We start from the raw sequence: 24,929 nt of genomic DNA on the forward strand, positions 1-24,929 counted from the left end.
CACATCAACTCAGGATTTGTAACGGAATTTTTCATAGCCGTCTTAAAACCAAGTGATATATACATGCAATGCTCTAAAACACGAACATATGTGCAATAATAAACACCCGATAACTCAACAGTCGCATTTTTGAAATCTTTGAACAATTTAAACAAACTCATGCTTTGCTCTCAATATGCATGCGATAGATATAAATCAGCAACGGGATAAGTCCTAAAAAAATCAATCAAATAATCTATATGTTCCAAAGTAGAGTTCAAACAATCATATGTGGAGTTCCATCTAATAGACACATCAATTGAAAAATTTGTTTACCTTATTTTGTTTTGATGACAATATTTCTTCCAAGCCTTACCAATCTGAGGCTTCCAATTGATCAAATTTATGGCAGTTCTAATATGCTCCGGGTGGTGTTCTCCCATTCTTACATAAAATGTAATCTCACTATGGAACCAACCCCTATATATGTAGAAAGTTAGAGAGTGATAGATTACATGTGATTGGCGCTGGACTATAAAAACAAAAGATAAAATAGAAAAATCTCTAATCGCAAGAGGCTATAACAAAACTTGTTAATCAGTTCCCTCCAATCTTAAACCGTAGCTGAAAGAGAATTAGCAACAATAGAGAGTTTCAAACCACTACAACCACTGCACCTATTAAGAGATGTTGGCAGTTGCATTGTCGTTGAAACAGGAGGTAGGGCTGGATAGCTGCAGGTACATGTACCTGGCTTTTTTTCTTATTTAGGGCGAACATCCTTTAGCAAAGGAGGGGCAAATGTCCCGCCTCATAATTTCCAAAACATGTATATAGTATATAAGTTTATTTCTTTTAATCTCTCGCTAGCATGTCCCGCCTCATAGATATGCTGGCTTTATGCTTGATTTTACCTAATGTCAACATGTCTAACTTTCTCACACCTCAGGTAGCTAGCTGCTGGTGGGATGTATTCAGTAGTCCTAACACGGGAAAGACATGTTTGCACATGGGGTCAACCATGGCCTCCCGGTGATATGTACGTTCCGATGCATTGAAGTTTACAATTGTAACATCCCGAATTTCCGAACCCTAATTTTAGAACCCTAGAATTTATTATTGATGACGTGGAGACGTAAATTAATTTGTGAATGCATTTATCGCATGAGTTGCTATGACTGAGTCGAGTCTAGGGTTCGCGTTGGAAGTTTGAAAAGTCAAACTTGTTGATTATGCGATGTGGCATGTGATTTATTAAATTATGAGGAGATTTAATTGTTTAAGGGTGAGTGAGAATATTAGAGAAAATTTCCATAAATATTAGCCACCCAATTCTTGAGATTTTCGAACCCCCTTGTTTTTTTGAAGGAGGAATTCTATTTTTCCGGATTTAATTTAATTCTTGGGATAATTATCCAAATTAAATCCAAGACCCAATTATTTCCCTATTTCTTAATGGAAAAATCGAGCCTTATTGATATTAAGGTTATTTTCGAAAATCACCTAGCTTTGGGAAGGAGGAATTTACTTTATTTTAGTTGATCCCTTATTTGATTTCCTTCCATACCTAGAATTTAAATATTCTACCAAATTTTCCATACTTCAAGAGATCTTGCCATATCTTATTTTAGTTGATATTAAAAATCCATGCCTTATTTAAAAAGGCTACTACACGCCTATTTCCCCTTTCTCCAATGGGAGAATTTTTTTTATTTTATTTTGCTTCGTGATATTTTATTCTACTCCATAAAATATACCAAAACATAATCTTGGCTAATTAGGAGCCATATATTTCGAAAATTTCATGTCTTGATACCCTAGTCTATTTTTGTTAATTCTTCTTCCCTACTTCACAATATTTATTTATTTAATTGTGGAGAATGAAATCTTACCAAATATTCTATCCTAAGATCTTGTTGAGCACTATAAATAAGAGGACTCCTAAACCCTAGCCCCCATATTTTCGTCCCCCCTCCCTCTCAACTCTCTCCTTCAATTTTCTTCTACTTTACTCCATTAATCCTTCATCCTTTGAGAAGAAATTGAAGTTTGATCCAAGAATTTTCGAAGAACCAAGTCTTTACTTACTTTCTACCGATCATTTTTCTCAAAAAGGTGAAACCTCGGTTGCGAAGCCGGATAACGGAAAGGCAAAACTACTTGAAATCTAAGCAGTCGAGGTGGGCTTTACTCTTAAAACTCTCTTTTATTTTGTCGAAAATATTGATTGGTGTTATAAGGGTGGTTTAACTGTTATGCCATGTCTATGTCTGTTTTATTGTGATATTGTGCGCCTGATGCCTAGTTTGTGAGTTCTCTCCATTGGGCAATAGGGCTATGGATATGTTTATACGAATTCAGGTCTGAGTATGGGCCGCAAACCCTACCAGGCTGTGTACACGAGGGGATCGAGAGCCGTCCTTGCTAGTCGGCCGGTCTCGTGGGCGAAAAGTGTGGCCACACTTTCGTCGCACTATGGAAAGATTGTGATATATGAATTGATGAGAAAATGGAGAGTTGTTTGATTGGCCAATCTATCTTAAATATTTTTGTGATACTCATGAAATTCTCTTTAAACTGCTTAAAACTCGAGTTCACTTGGTAAGGGTGGCATAACTTATAAAATGTTTTGGCAACGAGTTCATTGAGTATTTCAAAATACTCAGCCCTGCATGTGTTTTCCTTATGTGCAGGTTGAACGATGACAAGCGGTGGCGGGTGTTGAGCATGATAATTAATTAAGATGGATATTTGAAACTTCAAGCGTAGTTGTGTCTTCATACATAGCTATTCTTTCTCTTGGTCGTTTTCCGCTGAGTTTTGATACACTTATGTTTATTTCGAATATGTTGCACTCTCCTTTCGAGTTAGAGGCTTTAGACTATCTTGTGGTTTTTATCTTGGAAAACTATGTCATACTCTTTCCTTTTCTTATTCGAGTTTCGAGGTTAAGTTATTGCTTTAAACACTGTGATAGTTCTTTCTAATCTTTTGGTCAACACTCTTTAATTGAAACCCTAGCCTTCGTTCATTTCTTTGAGTCCGTTTTGGTAGCAGTCGCCGCATTTATTGTACCCTAGGAAAGCGGGCTGTTACAACAATAATATTTCTATTTTAGTGCTGTTTGATCCTTTTGTTGATAGCAGGTGCTTAGAGTTTACAGAAATTTCGTCATCTTGTTTGTTATCTAATTGCGATATTCGTATGTTTTCCATGGGTTTACTTTGTTTGTAGAAAACAAATTTTCACCCCAGTCCGAGTGCAAGGCCTAGCCAGCGTGAGAGTTATTGCAGTTGAAGGCTTGAAGCATTTCATAAGTTGGCCCTTCTTGATAATGGAACTGTAGTGGCTTGATAATGGACTATCCGATCTCAATTTGGTTTGTGTCCCGACCTTGATATATCTCCTAGAAGCTTTTTCTTACATCTTGCGAGCACATTAACTTCACTGCTCAAGATGTTTGCTTTTATACATGAAAAAAAGATCATCAAGATCCTTTAATTTTTGTTTCTTTTTCTAGATGATTAGATCACCATTGATATTGCAACGGTTTAACCAACAAGAGGATGGTGCATTTCCAGTGGTTGAAGTCATTTAGATTCATAATTTGTCAGATATACCAGCGAATTTAAGAATCGTTGGCTATTTTCTGTTCTGTTTAATCACTTCACTGATAATTTGTAGAACATTCCTCGCCCAAAGAAAAGAAAAAAGAAAACTAATAGATGAATAATTATCCTGATTTTGTTCATCACCTGGTTTTGCAGGTTCATTTTACTGCTGCAGGAGGATGGCATTCTACTGCATTGACTGATGATGGAGAAGTAAGATTTCCGAGCCCTGTCTATATTTACGTCCATTTATTTGAGCTTTGGAACTTAATCTTTTGTCCAACCATGTCTTGGATGAATCTAAAGGCAATCTTTGCTAATGTATATACCTTTATCTATTGCTTTACATGTAAGTATGTAACTTCATTTTCCACATAATAGCTCTATATGCCATGGCGATAAATTAGAGTCCACTTATAATAAGAGCCGATGAAAATACTAATATATGTGAACTTTTAATTTTCAAATGACCTTGTATAGAAATTAAGAAATTGGGTTGGGATATCATATAATATACTAATACAAGGTTTTTAGTGACTTAAAATTGCATAAATCTAAATTGACCCAAAAATTATTCAAAATTAATATTGTCAAAAAACAAGGCTAAGTGATACTATAATCCAAGATTAATACTCCCTTTTTTCTGAAAAGGAAAAAAAAAAAAACTTGCTATCCTGGTGTAATCATTTTGAAGCCGTGATTTCGTAGAAAGAAGGTAACCCCAAAATAGATAAATTAAATTGATAATGACAATGGGTACACACTTTCACACACACACTCGCATGTATTATGGATCAATTTGTTTTCTGTTCGTATTTTCCTTTTCCTTCAAATATTATCTATAAATAATTTTGTCGTAAAGTACAAAGTAAATTAAAATAATATACTCCATGAGAGATGATAGTGTGCTCGGCATTTTCCAAGGAAATATATGCTGCTCGGAACTATTGCTTAAAAATGTTAATATTTTATGTTCAAAATAAATTTAAATATTTATTGTGAATGATCTGCGAATTTTTATATATGCTAATTTTTCAGATATATCTATGCACTAATAAAAAATATTGACATGTTTTAAACCATTATTGTTGTTGTTGAATATTATTTATTATATATTTTTTAATATTTCCAAGCACTTGTAATGTGCTCGGCATTTTCCGAGCACTTCTAGTGTGCTCGGCATATTATTGTTTAAAAATATTTATATTTTATGTTTAAAATAAATTTTAATATTTATTGTGAATGATCTGCAAAAAATTATGTATGCAAATTTTTTGAATATTTCTATGCACTAATAAAAAATATTGACATGTTTTATATATTACTCCAAAATATTGATATGAAACATTTATAATGTTTTAAATTCTTCTTGTTCTTGAATAAATATTGATTATTTAATTTGTATATTTTCCGAGCACATATGTGGTGCTCGGCATTTCTTAAAAATATAATCCTAGCATATTATATGTTTAAAATAAATTTTAATATTTTCATACATATTTATGGTTAAGGATCCATATGCAAATTTTCCCAGATATTGTATTACTCCAAAATATTGATATGTAACATTTATAATGTTTTAAATTCTTCTTTTTCTTGAATAAATATTGATTATTTAATTTGTATATTTTCCGAGCACATATGTGGTGCTCGGCATATTCCGAGCACATATGTGGTGTTCAGATTTTCTTAAAAATATATGTTTAAAATAAATTTTAATATTTTCATACACATTTACGGTGAAGGAATGCAAATTTTAAGAGATATTGTAAACCTTCATAATATTGATATGTAATATTGACATGTTTTAAATACTTCTTGTTGTTAAATAAGTGAAAAATGTATATATTCCATGAATAATTCTACAAGTCTTTATTTTAATATATCCCGAGCACATCTTTTGTGCTCGCCATTCTCCGAGCACATAAATGGTGCTTGTCATTGTTGATTGATTGCCAGGCCGAGCACGTTGACCTGCTCCGAAATTGCTCGGAGTTAACATTCCCGTTTCTTGCCGAACACCTTCAATTGTGCTCGGTATGTTGCCGAGCATAGTTGATTGTGCTCGCTATTTTCCGAGCATAATTGATGGTGCTCGCTATTTTCCGAGCACATTTAACTGTGCTTGGTAACGGTGCTCGGTAAATAGCGTTTTTTTTGTAGTGAAAATCCTCATTGGATTACCCTTAATTTGTTTATACGCCGTGAATACGTAGATGACCATCTCGTCTTTGATATAGGTGCATGGGTGGGGAAGAGGGGAGCATGGGAGACTGGGTTTTGGAGATGACAAGAGCAGCAAAATGGTTCCTCAAAGGGTTCAACTTCAAGTAGCCGACGAAACAGTGCAGGTTTTCCCATATATCCTGTCCTTTACACTAAATCACTAGTTTTGAGTTCCAAGTCTTGATGAGAAACAAATCAAGATGTTTTATTCAACCACATGCTTATGGAGTGCAGGTGTCTTGTGGAGGTACGCATTCTGTTGCGTTAACACGGGATGGCCGCATGTACTCGGTGAGTTTTTGCAGACTACACTTAAAAAACAAACATTCTAGACATATATAAATAATCTTTATCACACATAATGACAACGAATTCTAAATCACTTCAGTTTGGACGAGGAGACCATGGGCGTTTAGGTTATGGACGGAAAGCAACTACCGGGCATCCAGCTGAAGTGCCTATAAACATCCCTCCTCCTAAGGATCTGAGTGCGGAAGAAGGCAGTTGGTGTGCGACCCTTGTCGTTTGTGGTGGCCGCCACACGCTGGCTCTCGTAGAATGGCGTGATCATGAGCAGCAGCTCCTCTAAAGCAAGCTTTTCATGCTTATGAGAAAAATATAGCTAGACTTTTATTGTACTACTTCAGGAGTCCAACTAACTTAATTACCTATCTATGAACTCTAAATATCGATAGAATAATCGTGAGAGTCTACCTGTTCATCCAAACAAAACAAGGCATAGCCAACTATATATGACTATATAATATGAGGATATATAGTTTGGCTACAAATTAAACGATTTTATGATACATTAATTAGAAAAAAATGTGAAATCTGCCTTCTTTATTTACCATGAATTTTAGGACGTTAGGACTTTTGGTACTTCCTATAACCGACTAAGGAGATTTTGTGTTCTCAACCCAATAACCCATATCGATTTAGATTCTCACTTACTTTCTTCTATCTCCATTTTTCTCCCTTGTACTTTATTACATTTTTTTATTAATTACACTACACATATTTTTCTTAAATCTATGTGCAGTAAAGAAATACCTCCATTACTATAGATCACAGGGAGTAATAAGAAAGGAAATGAAAAAATGAATAAAGTATAAGAAAATATTTCCACTTTGAAATAAGACTATGTTCATGGACACATAAAAATAGCAAATGAGACTATTTTTCGTGAATGGATGAAATATATATTTACCAAATTATATATTGCAGGTTTATCATTTTTGCTTTGTTTACATTTTTACGTGAATTATACTTTTTAAATTTATTATTTAAAAAATTCTATATTATAGGTTTATAATATGTAGTATCATGACTTATGTATTACTAAAATTTTAAAATATTATACTTTTTAAAAAGGATATTGGCACTTAATATCATAGAACTTTCAAAAAATTGGGTTTTTCCCACGAACTTTGAAATTGACAAATAATATCACGAACTTTACCATGAGTTTGTTATTTCCCACCAATGAAAAAATTCCAACAAATAATTTTATTTTACGAATATTTTTTCGTAATTTCTCGATAACAACTTCAAGAGCTTCAAGTTTTTCAATCTTTGAAGATAGTTTTTCTTGAAGCATATCCTCCAGAATTGTTCTTCAATCTATTAATGTAGCCTAAATTTTTTCATTGGTGGGAAATAACAAACTCATGGTAAAGTTCGTGATATTATTTGCTAGTTTTAAAGTTCGTGGAAAAAACCCAACTTTTTGAAAGTTTCATGATATTAGGTGCCAATATCCCTTTTTAAAAATGAATGTTTGCATAATTATTTCAGTTATAATTTAATTTCATCATGAATTTTTTTTGGTTGAAGAAGCATAGAAGAATTACCAAAATAGTAGTAGTATAAAATTTTGAATCGTTAATATAATATGGGAAAATTGAAGAATTTATATAGTTTTTTTGCATATTAAAAAAGGAAGAGTATTACCGGTGGTATTTACATTGTTGCATTACTAACAATGCGGGCACTAGTTATAATGACAATTACCATATGTATCATTTCCTAGTTATCTCTCGCAATCCAAGTAATTTTTCGCTTATTCAAAAATGAAGAGTATTACCGGTTGCAATTATGACAATACTTTTATAGACAATGGCGACACTAGTTATAACAATAGTTGCCATGTGTATCTTTTCTTATTTATATCTCTCGCAATTCTATACTAGTTTTTTTTGCTTATTTGAAAAGGAAGAGCATTACCAGTTGCAGTTATGACAATTCGTTGTTGCTTTTATGACAATGCCGACCATAGTTATAACAACAATCATCATATGTGTTATTGCACAACTCGCGTACACATCGTGCAACACATTGTAAAAATATAGATTTACATGTCATGTACTTTATCCAGTGTGTTTCTAGCCGTTTAAATTTTTTTTTGTCAAATAACCTTAACAACTACTTAACGAAGAATGGTTCATTTTAATTTTAGTTATTTAATTTTAAAATTTTGTTCACGTGATTTATAATTTTAAGATTTTAATTACGTATATTTTTTATTTTACGTGATCTTAGAATTTTAATGTAATTTTATTTTAATTATACTCCCTACGTCCCAACTTAAGAGTCCATTTTTGCTATTTCTGTCTGTCCAAAATAGTCATATTTTACTTTTACAATAAATGGTAAGTAGGCTCCATATTCCACCAACTTATTTCACTAACATTTTATTATAAAAAGATTATATACAAGTGAGACTCATATTCCGCTAACTTATTCAACCCATTTTTTTTTACATTTCTTAAAACCCTTGCCATAACTAATTAGGACTTTTATGTGAGGACGGAGGGAGTATAATTTAACTACATAGTACAACTGCAAATTAAGTGAAACATGAATGATAAAATAAAAAAATTGAAAAAATGAATTTAGCAGTGGTGATCCATTATCGTTGGTGGAATTATAGATAGTTTTTTTGTTTAAAAATCGATATAGAGTCAGTCAGTACATTTATCAGCTGAAAATTGCTTGAGTTGTTCTTCGATTATCACTGCCGATGCCCTTTATCATTTTTACACCCAACGATGAAAATTGTACTAATTTAAATTGGGTTAGGAATGGGAATTATAGGATTTAAATTTTAAGCTTCATAAGTATCATTAGAGCCATTATGTCACTATAATACTGTAATACTACTAATAAAGTTATTAATATCGTGAAATGAGAATGAAGTCAATATAGAAATTAGGAGTATTTTTATTGTGACTGTGTGAGTAGATTGTGACTGTACGCCTCTGTTTACAGATCATTCCAACAAAGCTAAGATAGAAAGACAACAATTTCTCATGAATGCGGAAAAAGGAATCGGCGAAGAAAATTTAATGCAGATGACTTCGAAAGATTCTAGGGCAAAATTACCCAAATTTGCCAATATAAGTATAGAAAACTGTCGCCGCTGCTCATTCCGAAACCATCAAAATTCTCCACCCACAGCGCCGGCGATTCAAAAGAAGGAAAACATAATTAACATCATCCGTGTCACTCAGGAAGGGAAGAGGCCTTCAACCCATGACCAATGCAGCAAAAGCGACTGCCGAGATGCCAACTGCTGAGGGTTCAGATAATGGAAAGGTTGGTAATGTTATGAATTGGTCTCTGGAAAATGTAGGCAGCTTAAAGATAAGCTACTGATGGTTATTTGAAAGCAAGCTGTTATCATGCATATGGATTTTCCTATTAAAAATGCGCTGCATCTCCCATTTGCAATCTTTTTAGGTTGCTGTCCTTATCTAGGTATTCATAAACATTCTCAATGCTTATTGTATTCATGTAAGATAGTGATTTCTGATTTACTTTTTCATATTGCTTTGAAATCATCTAGTTTTTCATGATTAGTCCGTTCTTTTGTTTGAAATGTTTTCTCGTTAGTAATCACTATTTCCAATTAGCATCTCTGGTATTCTATAGTTACAAATACCTTTATCGCTGTGGCTTTACTTATCTTTATGGTTTGCTTCGTCTAATGAGCAACAGATCCTAAAATTGAAAGATGGGGAAGCATTATGTGTCCTCCAAGATATATTTCATGGGCGAACTGCAAAGCATGGAAGATCATGTCCGGTTGTCCTGTTTCGTGTACGCCTGCTATCAATAATTAAAGAGGAAGAAGGAGAGAAGTATGACCCTTAATTTAGTAACAATTGACAAGTCAGAATCTATTCTGCTGGAATAAATGCTTTTCCTTTTTCTGTATAGGTGTGTGAAGCCGCATCCGAGATCGTGGTTCAGTGTGCTAAAGAAATGCTTTGCTGAATCTGAACGTGTTCTTAAAATGTTGGGGATGCGTTATTTAGAGAAGGCTGCCGCCTATGATGCTTTAAATGCTTCAGAAATGCTTAGGGTCTTAAATCTGCTATGCATTCATGCTCTTGGCACAAAGTAAGGATCATTCTGTTTTAAGTTATACATGCCACTCACTTTTCATTTCTCACCTAGATTGATTTTCCTTTATTCACAGAAAGCTAAGACATTGGATAAAACACCAAAAAACACAATTTGACCAGAAGGCAGAAGAAGCTATACATAAGGTTTTCGAAGCAAGAGGCGAGGTAATTAAACATTGTCATCAGTATACACACCAGCTGTGAAATTAGACTTATATCAGATTTCTTCCTCTTCTCTTTGAAGCAGAAAATAAAAGAGGACACTGCCAAAGCTATTTATGCTAGGGATGGGGAGCTGGAAGCAATTGTTTCTCTTAATAGATCTACTGCAGAGCAAGCTCATGGAAAGCTGCTTGAGTCAGAGGCAATGCTTTTGAAGAGTAAGTTCTGTAATATTTTTACTATTTTTTATTGTTAAACACAGGTCCGTGTTTGTGTGTGTGTGTGTGTGAAGAGATCTAAATGAGAATCCCTATTTAAATTGGGAACATGAGTATGGAGATCTACGACAAATGCATCACTCGGGAATTGAATCCCATAGATGAAAATTCCATTTTTTGTAATGCCGTTAATTTCAAGGCGAATGTGGTTATCTATATCATTATATGCTCCGGGTGTGTTCTTCCATTCTTACATAAGTAATTCTCACTACGGACCCCACCCCTATATGTGTAGAGAGCTAGAGAGTGATAGAGTACATGTGATTGGCGACGGAAAAAAAAACAGAAGAAAAAACAAAAGATAGAATAGAAAAATCTCTAATCGCAATAGGCCATATCAAAGATGCTGATCTCTTAAATTATATTTTTGATCAATGCAACGTAGGAAACATAGCCTTATAAATAAAATACTAACAAACCTTAATAAAAGCCTAGACCATATTAACCGAACAATAGTTTAACCTAATCAACTAAATATCAGATGACAAACATTACAGAATATAAACATAAGATCTCTATCTAATCTACTGCATCTCTATTAACTGCGACACTATGTCAAAACAGGCATGTACACAAAGGTGGAAAAAATATTAGAAACGAACCAAATTTGCCACAGTCATATTATAAACTTGAAAAACTTGTTAATCAGTTCCCTCCAATCTTAAACCGTAGCTGAGAGAGAATTAGCAACAATAGAGAGTTTCAAGCCACTACAACCACTGCACATATTAAGAGATGTTTGCAATGGCATTGTGGTTGAAATAGGAGGTAGGGAGGTAGGCTGATAAAATGGATACGCGCAGGTAAAATGGATACCCGCACGAACATAAAATATGTACTCCCTCTGTCCATGGGCAGATCTACCTTGAGCAAAGGAGGGGCAAATGTCCCACCTCCAACACATGTATATATTACCTACTATAAGTTTATATCTTTTATTCTCTCACTTGCATGCCCCTTCTTAAACTCTTAAAGTTCTTTCATATGTAAAGTTCCCCTCGCTACTACAAATTCCTGCCTTCATCCCAGTGTATATGTCGCACTTGAGAAATACACCGTAACTTAATGCATGTATAATTTAATTTTGATTGATGCAATCAATAAAACGTTTTTCAAAAACGCATACATGGAAAGCGTAACTAGTTTTTCAAATTCGTAAGTCATTTATTCTTTCTTAGAATTGAAGTTGTAGGCTTTTGGAGAAAGGTGATGGAGAGAGTTATAAATCATGGTGACCTTATCAGTGTATATAGTATTATATATTTATTACCTAAGCGAGAGAAAATAGTGACGAGGGTGTAAGCAAATTTCAATCACTAAATTAAGTTTTTACTCTATTCCCGTTGTCACTAAACAGTAGTCTCCTTTTTCTATTTTGGTTAGTCCTACAAAATTAGCCCATTACCCTGTATGGCAACTTTTTCACTCTTATGGGTGTTCATTCTTCACTAATATTACTTCAATCACTTTTTCTTTGTATCTCTTTTATACTTAAACAATTTTGTATTAAAAACCGTGCCGTTCCGAAGTACCTAATTTTAGGGGACAATTGATTGCAAAAATTTTGTTGTATCGTAATAATGAATAAATAAATATTAAAATTAGATGAAGTTTCATATATTTAAATAGATTTGATACAACTAATCTCTTATTATAATATACATAACTAAATTATCTTTATATTATAATAAAATATTAAGAATGTTTTTTTAAATTTTTCTTGATATAATAAACATTTTTAGAATGTAAAAAATAAAATATAAAAATTAAAATTTTAAATTAAATATTCATGTTACAACTTAGATCCATCTTAAAATTTTTGTTCCATGTAATAATTTAATTATATATCCTACTAAAATACTCCATGACTAGAAATGGATAGGATGATGACATGAACACTCAAACTCATGATGATTTCTAAAACCCATGAGGCTACAAGAGGCATTTCAAGGGAGCACTATTTACACGTTCCTTGAATGCGTATTCGGAATACGGCGTATTTGGAATATGCATTTCAAGAATGCGTCTCACTAGAAGTAAATACACATTTGCCAAATGCATTTTTTTCCATATTTACAAGTCAAAAATATTCCCCTTTCAGAAATCTATATTTTATTTTCGCCCTAAATTACAAACAAGCCGCGGGTACCTGCACCCGGAAATGCGTCCTTGAATGTTTATTTGGAATATGGCGTTCAGCTGAGGGAGCACTAATTAAGCGTTCCTTGAATGCGTATTTGGAGTACTGCGAATCTGGAATACGCATTTAAAGAATGCGTCTCGCTAGAAGTAATCGCATTTTCCAAATGCGTTTTTTCCATATTTATAAGTAATAAAAATATTCCCCTTTCATAAATCCATATTATATTTTTGCCCTAAATTACCAAAAAGTTGAGATTTCCCCTTCCCTCATCTAATGCCTCGAATACCAGTAGCGGGTACCCATGCCCGATGGATGTGGGTACCACACCCACAATTTTTCTTGAAATAACCCTTCTATCATTATTGGGACGATTAGTCTTGAAAATTACAGGTCAATTTCATGAGAATTGTCTTTACATAATAGCTCTCCAGAAAGTTTGGTCTCCTATTGCTTGTATCCTCAACCTTGATTTTTCAGCATGCCTATTAATCAATCTTTTGACCTTTCTATAAATTTCAATGCTGAGTGGGAGTCAAAACCACTTTAGTATTGTGTTGTGTAACTTGTAACTAATATTTACTTTGCTTTGATTATCGCATAACCTCTCCAACTTGTCAGCAAAGTATGATTCTGGCATAATAAATTACAATTGTAGCTTCAACTTTTGATAACACAGTTTATCAAATCTATGCGGGAACAAAAACTTGTCAAACCTTTTGATGCTATCTATCATTTAAATCAGTTCATCAGACAGCTGATACTACAAGAGTAGAGCCCACTATTGTGCTGATGAATCTGATGTACGGCATCAAGGTAAGTAACACGGCAAATGTTTTATTGTGTTATTTGCTGTTGAGCATGGCTAACTATAATCTCCTACCGCTAGATGCTGGGAAAGAGGATACTCTTACCTTACATGAAAAATGGTTTGCTCTCAGTGCTGAAGAAAAAAAAGAAATTGAGAAGAATATTACTACAAGATGAACTATATTCTCATTCAAATTTTGTGGGTTTTTCCTAGTTGCATTTTTAAAATTATGGTCAGCACCACAGAACACTATCGGAAAACTTATAAGTACACAAGATGAATTCTGACAGTTGTGAATCTTAAAGATGCCTGGGGAGAATATGCACTCATAGAAATTAGTATGCACTACAACAAAAAGAACGGCTAAGGACATTTTTAATACAAAGAAGGACGCTAATTTGGGTGTCCAAACTAAAATTAAGAGACACAAATAGAAAAGTCCTAGAAAACAAAAGATTAAGATAATTTGCCCTCAACTTAGACATGCTTCCTTTTGGGTTCTAAATTATGATTATTTTTAAAAAATTTCAAACGATAGTAGCTGCGTTTCAATTTTTGTGTCCTTAAAAGATATGTTTTTTTTTTGTAGTGATGGAAGTTATAGGAGTTACTCAGTTGTGGCTGTTATGACTGATAAATTGCTTAAACTGTTCTTCGATTGTCACTGCCAATACCCTTAATTTTTAGACTCAATTATGGAAATAGTACTAATTAAATTGGGTTAGTGAATGAGAATTATAAGATTTAAGTTTAATTAGTATCATTAGAGCCATTATTCACTAAAATATTACTACTAATAAAATTTAAAAATATGCGTATAAATAATGAAGTCAATATAGAAATTATTATTTTTATTTTGTTAATAGTTAATTTTGAATGAATAAATTCAGTGTGATATATTATTACTGTACGCCTCTGTTTACAAATCATTCTTACCCACAGATAGAAAGACAACCATTTCTTTTGAAGGCGGGAAAAGGAATCGGCAAAGAAAATTAAATGCAGATGACTTCAAAAGATTCTAGGGCAAAATTTCCCAATTCTGCCAATATAAATATTGAGAACTGTCGCCGCTGCACATTATGAAACCATCAAAACCACAGCGCCGGCAAGTTCAGATTTCAGAAGAAGGAAAACAGAATGAAGGAAAATTTCCGGTCCTGGATATCTGAATACTACACAGAAATGGCGGTTGAAGCATCCCTAAGTAATTCTGTGGCGTCTCCATCGGCAAAGAACGTTAAATCAACCAGAAAATCGGCTGCCGGTAGCCAAGTTAGTAATTCTGGTGACGGAGTATATTGCCATCAGGTAAGTCCTATTCATACCGAAAACTCCTCATTCATTTTTATTTATTTATAGTATTTCATTTAAGCTTGGATGGATCTAATCATTGAGCTGCAAAATTTGACTTCAATCTTAAAATCATATAGCTGTGGACATGAATGTGCCTAAACTGGTTTTCGTTTCTTTTTCTCACATGTAAACTCATTGCTGCAGTGTCGTCAAAAAACCAGGGCTCCCGCAGCAGCATGCAAGAATCTTACGAAGAAGAAACCCTGTTCAGTAAAGATGTGTTGCAGATGCCTATGGAACAGGTTCTAAACGTTTTCTTTTTACTAGGATTAGCTCTTGATTTAGGTACTCAAACTGGCAAGTGAACTGAAGTTCTTGGATCTAGGTACGGTGAAAAGGTGGAGGAAGTAGCTAAGTTGGAGAATTGGAAGTGCCCGAAATGCAGGGGCATTTGCAACTGCAGTGTGTGCATGTGAGTTTTCTGACTTATTTATCCATGATCATCTGGTGTTTTACTGTTTAACATCCGTGTCATTCAGGAAGAGAAGGGGCCTTCAACCCTTGGGTGTACTTAACAGGGCAGCAAAAGCGACTGGAAAGGTTGGTAATGCCATGAATGGGTCTCTGGAGAATGCTTAAAGATAACAGTTGCTGATTTTGTGATGTGCTGCATTATTTTTTATCTAATGTTGTGCTTCTGAAAATTAACAGGATGTATTATCTGGTAGAAAGAAAGGAAGAAAGGGAAGGAAAGTTTGGATGTAGATGATAATACCTCTTCGAAGAGAATGAAACTAGCCAAACATTCAAATTGTGTTGACTTGATAATTTCTGTAATATTTATACTACTTTTTATTGTTAAATACGGGTCCGTGTTTGTGTGTGTGTTGAAGAGATTCAAGTGAGAATACATATTTAAATTGAGAACATGAGCATGGAGATCGATGACAAATGCATCACTCCGGGATTGAATCCCATGGATGAAAATTTCATTTTTTGTAATGCAGTTAATATCACGACGAATGTGGTGATTTATATCATTAAAATATTATTTGCTCTAGGTGGTGTTCTCCCATTCTTACATAAAATGTAATTCTCACTATGGAACCAACCCCCTATATATGTAGAACGCTAGAGAGTGATAGATTACATGTAATTGGTGTTGGACAGAAAAAAAACAAAAGATAAAATAGAAAAATCTCTAATCGCAAGAGGCTATAGCGAAACTTGTTAATCAGTTCCCTCCAATCTTAAACCGTAGATGAGAGAGAATTAGCAACAATAGAGAGTTTCAAGCCACTATAGCCACTGCACCTATTAAGAGATGTTGGCAATGGCATTGTCGTTGAAACATGAGGTAGGGAGCTAAGGCTGGTAAAATGGATACCCGCACCTGGCTTTTTTCTCATTTAGAGCGAACATAAAATATGTACTCCCTTTGTCCATGGGCGGATCTACCTTGAGCAAAGGAGGTGCGAATGTCCCACCTCATATTTTCCAACACATGTATATATTACCTATTATAAGTTTATTTCTTTTATTCTCTCACTAGCATGCCCCTTCTCAAATTCTAAGAATTCTTTCAAACTCTTTGGACTTGTTGGTATTGTGAATTTAGTACTTGGAAGCTCACTAGAATGAGTTATCAATTAAAATCCATTCATAGCTTGGCTAAGTCACTACTGTTATCTATTTGATGCTTGTTGGCAGTTAGGTCATCCTCTTTGTTTTGCTTAAGGAATTGTATTTTTCTTTGATTTTTGTATACAGAGAAATCTAACTATTTAGGTTAAATTCTTTGGCAGGTTGCAAGGTGAAATTGGCCTTTTTGTGGAGCACAAGAACCAAGAGGGAAAGAGGAGGAAGACCTTGCTGTATAGGATATTTGTCTTATAACTATTTCTAGTTAGAAACCAAATCATAGACTTTGAGGTTTCTAGTTAGAAACCAAATTCTTGGCATTCTCTACTTTCTTAGTTCACAAAATTTGAAATTTCTTCCACTTTAAATTCATAAGGCACATGGACACATACATAATTTAAGCCCTTCACTCAAGATTAACTCCAACTTAACACGTGCAAGGTCTCTTAGTCCAATTTTTTTTTTGCTCCAAAATATGTGCACGAAAATTCGGGTTGTTACACATATTATGTAAGCTGTAATGATATTATCTGATTCTTGAAGAATATGAAAATTCATGTATTTTTTTTTCCAAATTTTGACATCAAAACATATGAAAGTAAGATCTTGTTGGAATCCTTATAAAATTATCTTTAATTTGATATTCCCTCCGTCCCACGTTACTCGAGTCACTTCTTTTTCGCACTCGTTTTGAAAAAATAATAATAAATAGTTAAAGTGGAGATAAAGTAAAGTAAGAAAGAGAATAATACAAAGGGAGTATATGTCATGCAAACATATAATTTAAATCGAGATAATTATATGCATATAAAGTTTTGAGATAATTTTTGAAAAAAATATTTATAACTAATTTGTTGTTAAATAACATTAATACCCTAATTGACATTTTTTTGCACAATATAATACTCGGCGCAGAATGATCTTGGACCTTGAAAAATCAAATTTCTACACCAAAATTGAATTATCTTGGACCTTGATGTGAATATCTAATGGTCACCATTTATTTATAGTTAGCTATTGTACCCCGCACGTATATCACGTAAATGCTTATATCAAAGTGAGTAGTAATTTAAACTACTCTTTTTTGTTATTTTTAATCCTTTTGGGTTTTTACTAATCAAGTGCCAACGTGAGAAATTATGCTCAACGAGTTTGACGTCTAATGAAATTCAAATTAGCAAACAGTTGTACGTGTACAACTATAGCTGAAATGGTAATTAAATGTCCATTTACAAAATAGATGAAAACGCTCCAAGTATATCTATGTTATTACAAAGACTAGGTGCGCCATTTTCGGGAAACTACAATTCTCGAAACTTGCTCCTGCAAATGAAACGACCCGTCAATACGTGGTAATTTGTACATGGTAAAAAGGTACAGACAAATAGTGTCGTCAATAGTATGCATAGTGCCGTGAATAGTTTGAATAGTATCAAATAGTGGATGCATAGTTTTTTATTGCATGTCAGAAACATGTTTTTAAAATCCCTCATGATTCATATCCTCATCTTCAAAGTTCACTGCAAAAAAACTATGCATCCACATAACTAATTTAATGTGTATGGCTATCTTTTGATTCCCTGGCTCCATTGACCAGAGCCTATATCCTTTGACACCCCTCTGATATCCGAGCATGACACACCTCAAAGCCCTCGGCTGTAACTTCCCTTGCTTTATGTGTGAGTAGGCTCTGCACCCAAAAGGTCTCAGCTGAAATCAGGAGTCTGATGATTAATTGCTGCTGCAGGACATTTGTTCATTAACACCACAACTGTAGCAGCGGCTTCCCCCCATAATTTTGAAGGCATCCCAGATGAAATTTACATGCACCTGACTCTTTCTAGAATAGTTCTATTTGCTATTTCAGCTACTCCATCCTGTTGAGGGTTTTTAGGAACCGTTCTGTGTCGTCTGATTCCTTTAAGCTTGCAGAAATCATTAAATTCATGAGAAATGAACTCCAACCCGTTATCCGTTCTAAGACACTTCAAACCTGATCCTTTCTCCACCTCAACCTCTGTACACCATTCTCTGAATTTACTGAATGCCTCAGATTTTTCTTTCATGATATACAACCATATCTTTCTCGAATAGTCATCAACTATAGATAGAAAGTATCTGCCTCCACCAACTGATGTAGTCTAAGCTGGCCCCAGATGTCGCTGTGAACATAATCTAAAACTGATGATGATGTGTGCTTTCCAGTAGGATACACCAACTTTTTACTTTTACCAAGTATGCAGACTTCACAATCTCTAGACACCATCCTTGAATCTGCTTTGATGATCCCATCTTTAATCAAGCGATTCACACCATCTGTAGATACATGACCGAGCCTTAGGTGCCAAGAGTCTGAGTCTAGCTTCTCAACAGCATTAGTTTCTCCCAATATTACAGCAGCTTCTAAGTAGTACAGACTATGTATGCGCTTAGCCTACATAACCACCTCTGACCCTTTCATCACCTTCATAATTCCATCAACAGACATAAAAGAACATCCTTTCCTTTCAAGAGCTCCTAAGGAGACCAAGTTGCGTTTTATCTCTGGAATGAACCTGACCTCAGTGAGAATTTTCAGAGATCCATCTTTCATTCTTAGTTTAATGTCTCCTATGCCTTTGATTGTACACATATGATCATTGCCTAGGAACACAGATCCTAAAGACTGCTTCAGATTATCAAACCATTCTAGCTTTGGACACATGTGGAAGCTACAACGGTTGTCCATAATCCAAGACTCAGTAATGTCCAAATCTGCAACATTAAGAACTTGAGCAGTCTCAATTTCTTGAACAACATCCGCATTGCACACCCCAGCAGCTTCCTCTTCTTTCTTTCTTTTGAATGCATAGCAGTTCTTCTTTAGGTGCCCCGGTTTTTTTACAATAGTGACATAATCTAGTTTCCTTTTCTTCCTTTTTCTCAGGTTTTCCTTTCTTCTGCCACTTCTTCTTCCCAGCTTTCTTGTCCCCGGCTTTTACATTGAGAACTTCACCTGCTTGATCCAGCGGTTTCGCAACAGAGACCTTCTGAAATTCCTTTGCTTTCAAGGTTGTTAGAACTTCTTCATAGGTGAGAGAACTATCTCTTCCATATAGGATGGCATCCTTGAGTAGTTGATCAAAACTCTTGGGAAGGGCATTAAGGAGCATGATAGCCTTATCTTCATCCTATATCTCCCCATCTACACTTTCTAAATCATCCACAGCTTTCATAAAATCATCAAGTTTCTCCATAATTCCTTTCCCTTCAAGAAACTTGATAGAATACAGTCTCTATTTCAAGAATAATCTGTTGGCAAGTGATTTCGTCATGTAGATCGACTCGAGCTTTTTCCAAACGGCAGATGGTGTCTTTTCTTTACACACCCCTCTCTTAAAACTCGATCTCCAAGACTTAGCATCAGCGCGCTATGCGCTCTGTCCATCATATCCACCTTCTTGATCACGGCTTTATCTTCAAGATTAGCCGTTTTATCCGGCTCCTCATACTTCATGGCTTCCCAGAGCCCTTGCTGTATCAACGTAGCTCTCATTTTCACCTTCCAAAGCCCAAAATCATTCTTACCCGTAAACTTCTCGAAATCAAATCGAGTAGCAGCCATCGTCAATCTTGCGCACTCAATTTCCCACATACGACGCCAATTTGTGAAACACGGATCACCAATTGCAACGAACACAAACGGAAATCAAGCGCAAGAATCAAAAGACACAGCACATACGTGGTTCGGCCAATGAAGCCTACATCCACGGGAGAACTCGAGCACTTTGTATTGATATTGAAATGAGGATTACAGATGTACAAGAACTGAAATTTCACACAGAACTTTTCACAAACACAAGCTGACCACAATTGAAACTCGACAGAGAATCAACTAACCAATGCGATGTGAGAACACCTAGAACCGAGCTGCACTTTCCGATCACTAAGATCACCCCACAGCCTTCTTCTCCGACTGAATCTTGAACCAGCTCTCGAAGGTGTATCGCTCACTGAATGTGTGTAATTTCTCTCTTAACTTTTCGTCACTCTTCTAGAATGGGTATTTATACCCACCCCCAAAATAGAAAAAATCATGAGCTATAATCAGATGCAACGCGCCCTCACATACACCTCACTTGTTTAATTGATGTTGTGAGACGCACAAAGCTAACAATATAAATATAAGCTAGGGTCTCCAGACGTCAAAAGAACATTTGATATCTCTGTATTCTCTCGACAGACTATTGCAAAGAATGTCTCTGATCGTTTGGAAGATCCATAGCCGCTGCAAAGCAACTCCAACAATTCCACCGTTTAATTTGATTATGGATCAAGGTATGCTTTCGCTCTACAGTTTATGCTCCTTCTCCATCGTTCTCGGTTAATCATCATAGAGAGCTTTATGTAATTATTCATTCAATCCAACAAGTGGTATCAGAGCCACTCTATTGATGATTATCTGAGAATTTGGAAAAGGAGAATTCGGGTTCCTTGTTCTTATTTGTTATCTAAATTCATAAAATCTAGGGTTTGTATTTTATGGGTTTGTATAACTATTTGGATGACGAATTGATAATTCAATTCGAAGTATATTGTTGATTATCGCATGTCGGAGAAATTCATGTTGGATTTGGTCACGGTGAGTTCATGAATAATTAGGTTTATAAATATTCTGGTGGAATGCATGTATATACGGCCGTCGCAACTAAATGAATATATATTTGGGTATGATTATATAATTCATGTTTTTAGTGATACCTATAGTTTTTAGTTGATGGGTTAATCAAGTTTAATGATTGTATGTAAACGGGGTATGTAAACGGGGCTTCAGTTCGGAGAATGATTAATTTTTAATTTTTTATTGTTTCTCATTCATGCTTGTGTCGTTTGTTTTGGTCAATTATAATTCTTTTAATGAATTGACATTCATGATTACATGTGTTTGATAATGTATGATGTTAATTATGCATACATTGAGAATATAACTGCATATTCTTGTTTAGCGATTATGTTTTTCGATCTGGCATATTTTGGTGAATTCATAAAATAAAGGATTATAGTTTCCTTGGTTGTGTTGATGTTACTTTTGGAGATGTTTATGTTCGTTAGTTACGATCTTGGGAACATAAAAATTTTGGATTTTGTCGATTTTAGCGAAGATCAGATTTGGAAAAATTATATGGAATCCCATTAGAGTCAGCAATTGTTTGTTGGCTGTCAGGATTTAACGACTTGCTGAGTTTACAAGGTATGCTAGACATGGCCAAACCAAACCGGCCCACCGGTTAACCGCCGGTTTTAAACCGGCGGTTCGGAACCGGAACCGGAACCGGACGATGGTTCCGGTTCGAAATCCGGTTACGGTTCGACATACGGTTCGGTTACGGTTCAACAAAATTCGAAACCGTAACCGGCGGTTAACCGCCGGTTCGCCGGTTAACCGGAAATAAATGGTCATCGCCGGTAGGTTCGTAGGGTTGCAGGGGTAGGGTCGGAAAAGGACGGTTAACCGCCGGTTTTCGGTCAGAAACCGGCGGTTCGTGTCGGAAAACCGGCGGTTTCTGACACAAAACCGCCGGTTGGGGGGTAGGGTTGCAGGCGTAGGGCGTAGGGTTGCAGCGTAGGCCTGAAAAGGTGTCGGAAACCGCCGGTTTCTGACCAAAAACCGGCGGTTCCGACCGTTTTCAAAATTTGAATTTCAAAATTTAAATTTAAGTTGAGCTCAAGTCCTTTTCCTTTTTTTTCTTTTTTTTTCTAATTGTTTCAACTTTACTTTTAATATATTTTTTTAAAATTGTAATTTTGTATCTATATTTTAAATTCAAGTGTATAGTTGTATACTTGTATTGTTGTATTTTGTAACTTGTAAGTTGTAACTTGTAATTGTATGGTAGAAATTTACATTCAAAGTTTCAAATCAATAAAATTGCAATTCTTTATCGTTATCAATTTCTCTTTGGATTGTACTATAGAATTTAGAAGTAATAACTATAAGATTTAAAAAAAAAAAAACAAACCGGAACTGAACCGGAACCGGCCCGGATGAACCGGAACCGGCGAAAAACCGGCGGTTATTAACCGGAACCGGAACCGGAACCGCCGGTTAAACCGGAACCGGAACCGTCGTAGCCGGGCCGGTTACGGTTCAAGCATGTCATGAACCGGAACCGCCGGTTCCGAACCGGAACCGCCGGTTTTACGAACCGTGGCCACGTCTAAGGTATGCGAACCCAGTGGCTCGTTGGCTAGCCACTATATTCCGAAAAGTTAACAACGACTTGCTTGCAAGTGTTTGTATTCGGTTTTAAAAATTTTAATTTCAAATTTTTTGGTGCATCTCATGTTCCTTTTATTGATGTGTGTATTGTAAAGCGTATATTAGTCGGCCCACAAGAAGATTAATATTTGGCACGAGATACACACATACCTTTAGTGATAATTACGTGACAATTATTCAGCTTTCGTGTAAGTAATGTGGGATGCCCACAGGTGGACTATTTAACATGATCTTATTGTCAGTGTTTGATCATTATATAGAGAATACCACTTACAAATTCACATTATTGTCAAATTACTTATTGTGAATATTGTGCTCGGTACCTCGATATGGTTTACTAATGTTCAAATAGATTAGTCGAAATAAGACGTTGCAACAGTAACCTCTCTTGTCTAGACTTCTTTACTGCGAATGTTAGGACGGCAAGTGTGTGTGTATTTTAATGCGGATATTAGTCGACCCACGGGAAGATTAATGTTTGGCACGAGATACACACATACCTTGGTGATAAATACGTGATGATTATCCAGTTTTTATGTGAGTAAATGTGATGCCCACATGTGGACATTGCTTGACATGATCTTATTGTCAGTGTTTGATCACTGCAAAAGGTTACCACTTGCAAGTTCATATTACTGTCCACAGACTTGATTTGAATATTGTGCCGGTACCTCGAGATGCTACCATTTTATTTGAATTTTATGATGTGAGCACGACAATTAATTTGGTTTTGTTCTCTATTCAATTGTGATGTCTGCTTCTGCAGTTTCTTCCAACATGAACAATATGTTAGTGTTGAATGGGTCAAATTTTAAGGATTACAAAGATTATATTTTGATTGCTCAGGGTTGCATGGATCTAGATTACGCGCTAAGGATTGAGCAACCTACTTCTCCTACGGACTATAGTATTTCTTATCAAAGGAGAAACTATGAGAAGTGCGAATACTCTAATCGTGTAAGTCTACTGATCATTAGGTGTAACATCCCAGAAGCCTTTCGAGGCACTGCATCAAAGTATATCATTACGGCCAGTGAATACCTTGCTAAAATTAAGGAACGTTTTGCGAAAAACGATAAGGTTGAGACAAGCATGCTTGATCTCAATAAAGTATATAAGGGCAAGGGTAACATAAGGGAGCACATTATGAAAATGTCTCACGTAGCTTCACTTAAGCTTGAATTCTAAAGAATTGTTTGTGCATTTGGTGTTGCACATCTGGTCAGTATCTCAAGAAATAAAGTAAAGGGCGTTAAGAAAAAGTATATTGAGAATGCTGCTATGGGTACACGTTAATCACAAAAGTAACAACATAAGGATAACGATAGTTGTTTCTTTTGTGATAAACATGGATATATAAAAAAAAGAATTGTAGATATCACGCATGGCGTGCAAAGGAAGTTACAATTCTTGTTTTGGTCTGTTCTGAAGTTAATTTGGCTTCAGTCCCTAATGATATTTTGGTGGGTAGTTTTTGGTGCTACTGCTCACATAAGGTTATCAATGCAAGGTAGAAGTATAGACTATTGGGCATTGTAGATTGTTATTAAAGACTATAATTTTTGGTTTTGAATGATACTTTATTGTACTGTTTTTTAGACAAAATTTGATTTTTATTTCTGCTTTGAACAAATTTGGTTTCTCTTGTTCAGAAATAGTAAACTTATTCCTTCAAATAATTCTAGTATTGTGGGCACTGTTTCCTTAAGTGCATATAACAATCTTTGCATGCTCAATTATGTTACTTCATATTCAGAAACTTTACATGTTGAATCAAAAGGGACTAAGCAAATTAAATAATGAAAATTTGATTAATTTATGACAAAAGTGTTTTGGTTATATCTCAAAATAAAGGATTGTGAGACTTGTGTCAGATGTTATATTGAATACACTTGTCTTTTCAGAACTTGATTTGTGTGTTCAATGTATCGAAGAAAAGCAGATCAAGCATAAGAAATTAGGTGTCAATAAAGCTATACATTTTAGAATTGATATATACGGACATTTGTGGTTCATTCCCTTCGGTTTCTTGGAATGATCAACAATATTTTATATCATTCATAGGCGAATATTCTTATTTGGGCACCTACATTTAATCTATTAAAAGTCCGTGGCTT

At 34.9% G+C, this 24,929-nt stretch overlaps 1 protein-coding gene and 1 pseudogene across 5 annotated transcripts; both read left to right on the forward strand.

Annotated features, from left to right (window-relative positions):
- Window positions 1-666: 666 nt before the first annotated feature.
- Window positions 667-6,581, forward strand: LOC125186813 (ultraviolet-B receptor UVR8-like; annotated as a pseudogene).
- A 2,454-nt stretch (window positions 6,582-9,035) lies between these two features.
- Window positions 9,036-15,914, forward strand: LOC125202257 (uncharacterized). 5 transcript variants are annotated; one of them, XM_089066185.1, is made up of 11 exons: window positions 9,043-9,413; window positions 9,816-9,958; window positions 10,038-10,220; window positions 10,300-10,390; window positions 10,473-10,605; window positions 13,551-13,621; window positions 14,559-14,927; window positions 15,117-15,214; window positions 15,298-15,384; window positions 15,452-15,512; window positions 15,624-15,914. In XM_089066185.1, exons 1-7 carry the CDS (start codon window positions 9,351-9,353, stop codon window positions 14,613-14,615), a joined length of 741 nt encoding a protein of 246 aa, XP_088922311.1. In that variant the 5' UTR covers window positions 9,043-9,350; the 3' UTR covers window positions 14,616-14,927; window positions 15,117-15,214; window positions 15,298-15,384; window positions 15,452-15,512; window positions 15,624-15,914. The 5 variants fall into 5 exon arrangements, with proteins under 5 accessions (XP_088922310.1, XP_088922313.1, XP_047956597.1 ...); XM_089066184.1 differs by having other exon boundaries at window positions 9,036-9,413; window positions 13,551-14,927; XM_089066186.1 differs by lacking the exon at window positions 13,551-13,621.
- The last annotated feature ends 9,015 nt before the right edge of the window (window positions 15,915-24,929 follow it).

This window comes from Salvia hispanica, chromosome 2, assembly GCF_029641045.1.
Source record: "Salvia hispanica isolate PSC_SH4W2 chromosome 2, Shi_PSC_v1, whole genome shotgun sequence".
Classification (NCBI taxonomy): domain Eukaryota; kingdom Viridiplantae; phylum Streptophyta; class Magnoliopsida; order Lamiales; family Lamiaceae; genus Salvia; species Salvia hispanica.

Excerpts from the sequence above, each read along its gene's own strand:
- LOC125202257 (XM_089066184.1), top strand. The coding sequence starts at position 9,351 with ATGACCAATGCAGCAAAAGCGACTGCCGAGATGCCAACTGCTGAGGGT. Across the intron at positions 9,414-9,815 it reads AGGGTTCAGATAATGGAAAG|ATCCTAAAATTGAAAGATGG; the intron begins GTTGGTAATGTT and ends AATGAGCAACAG. Across the intron at positions 10,606-13,550 it reads AGAGGCAATGCTTTTGAAGA|TTCATCAGACAGCTGATACT; the intron begins GTAAGTTCTGTA and ends CATTTAAATCAG.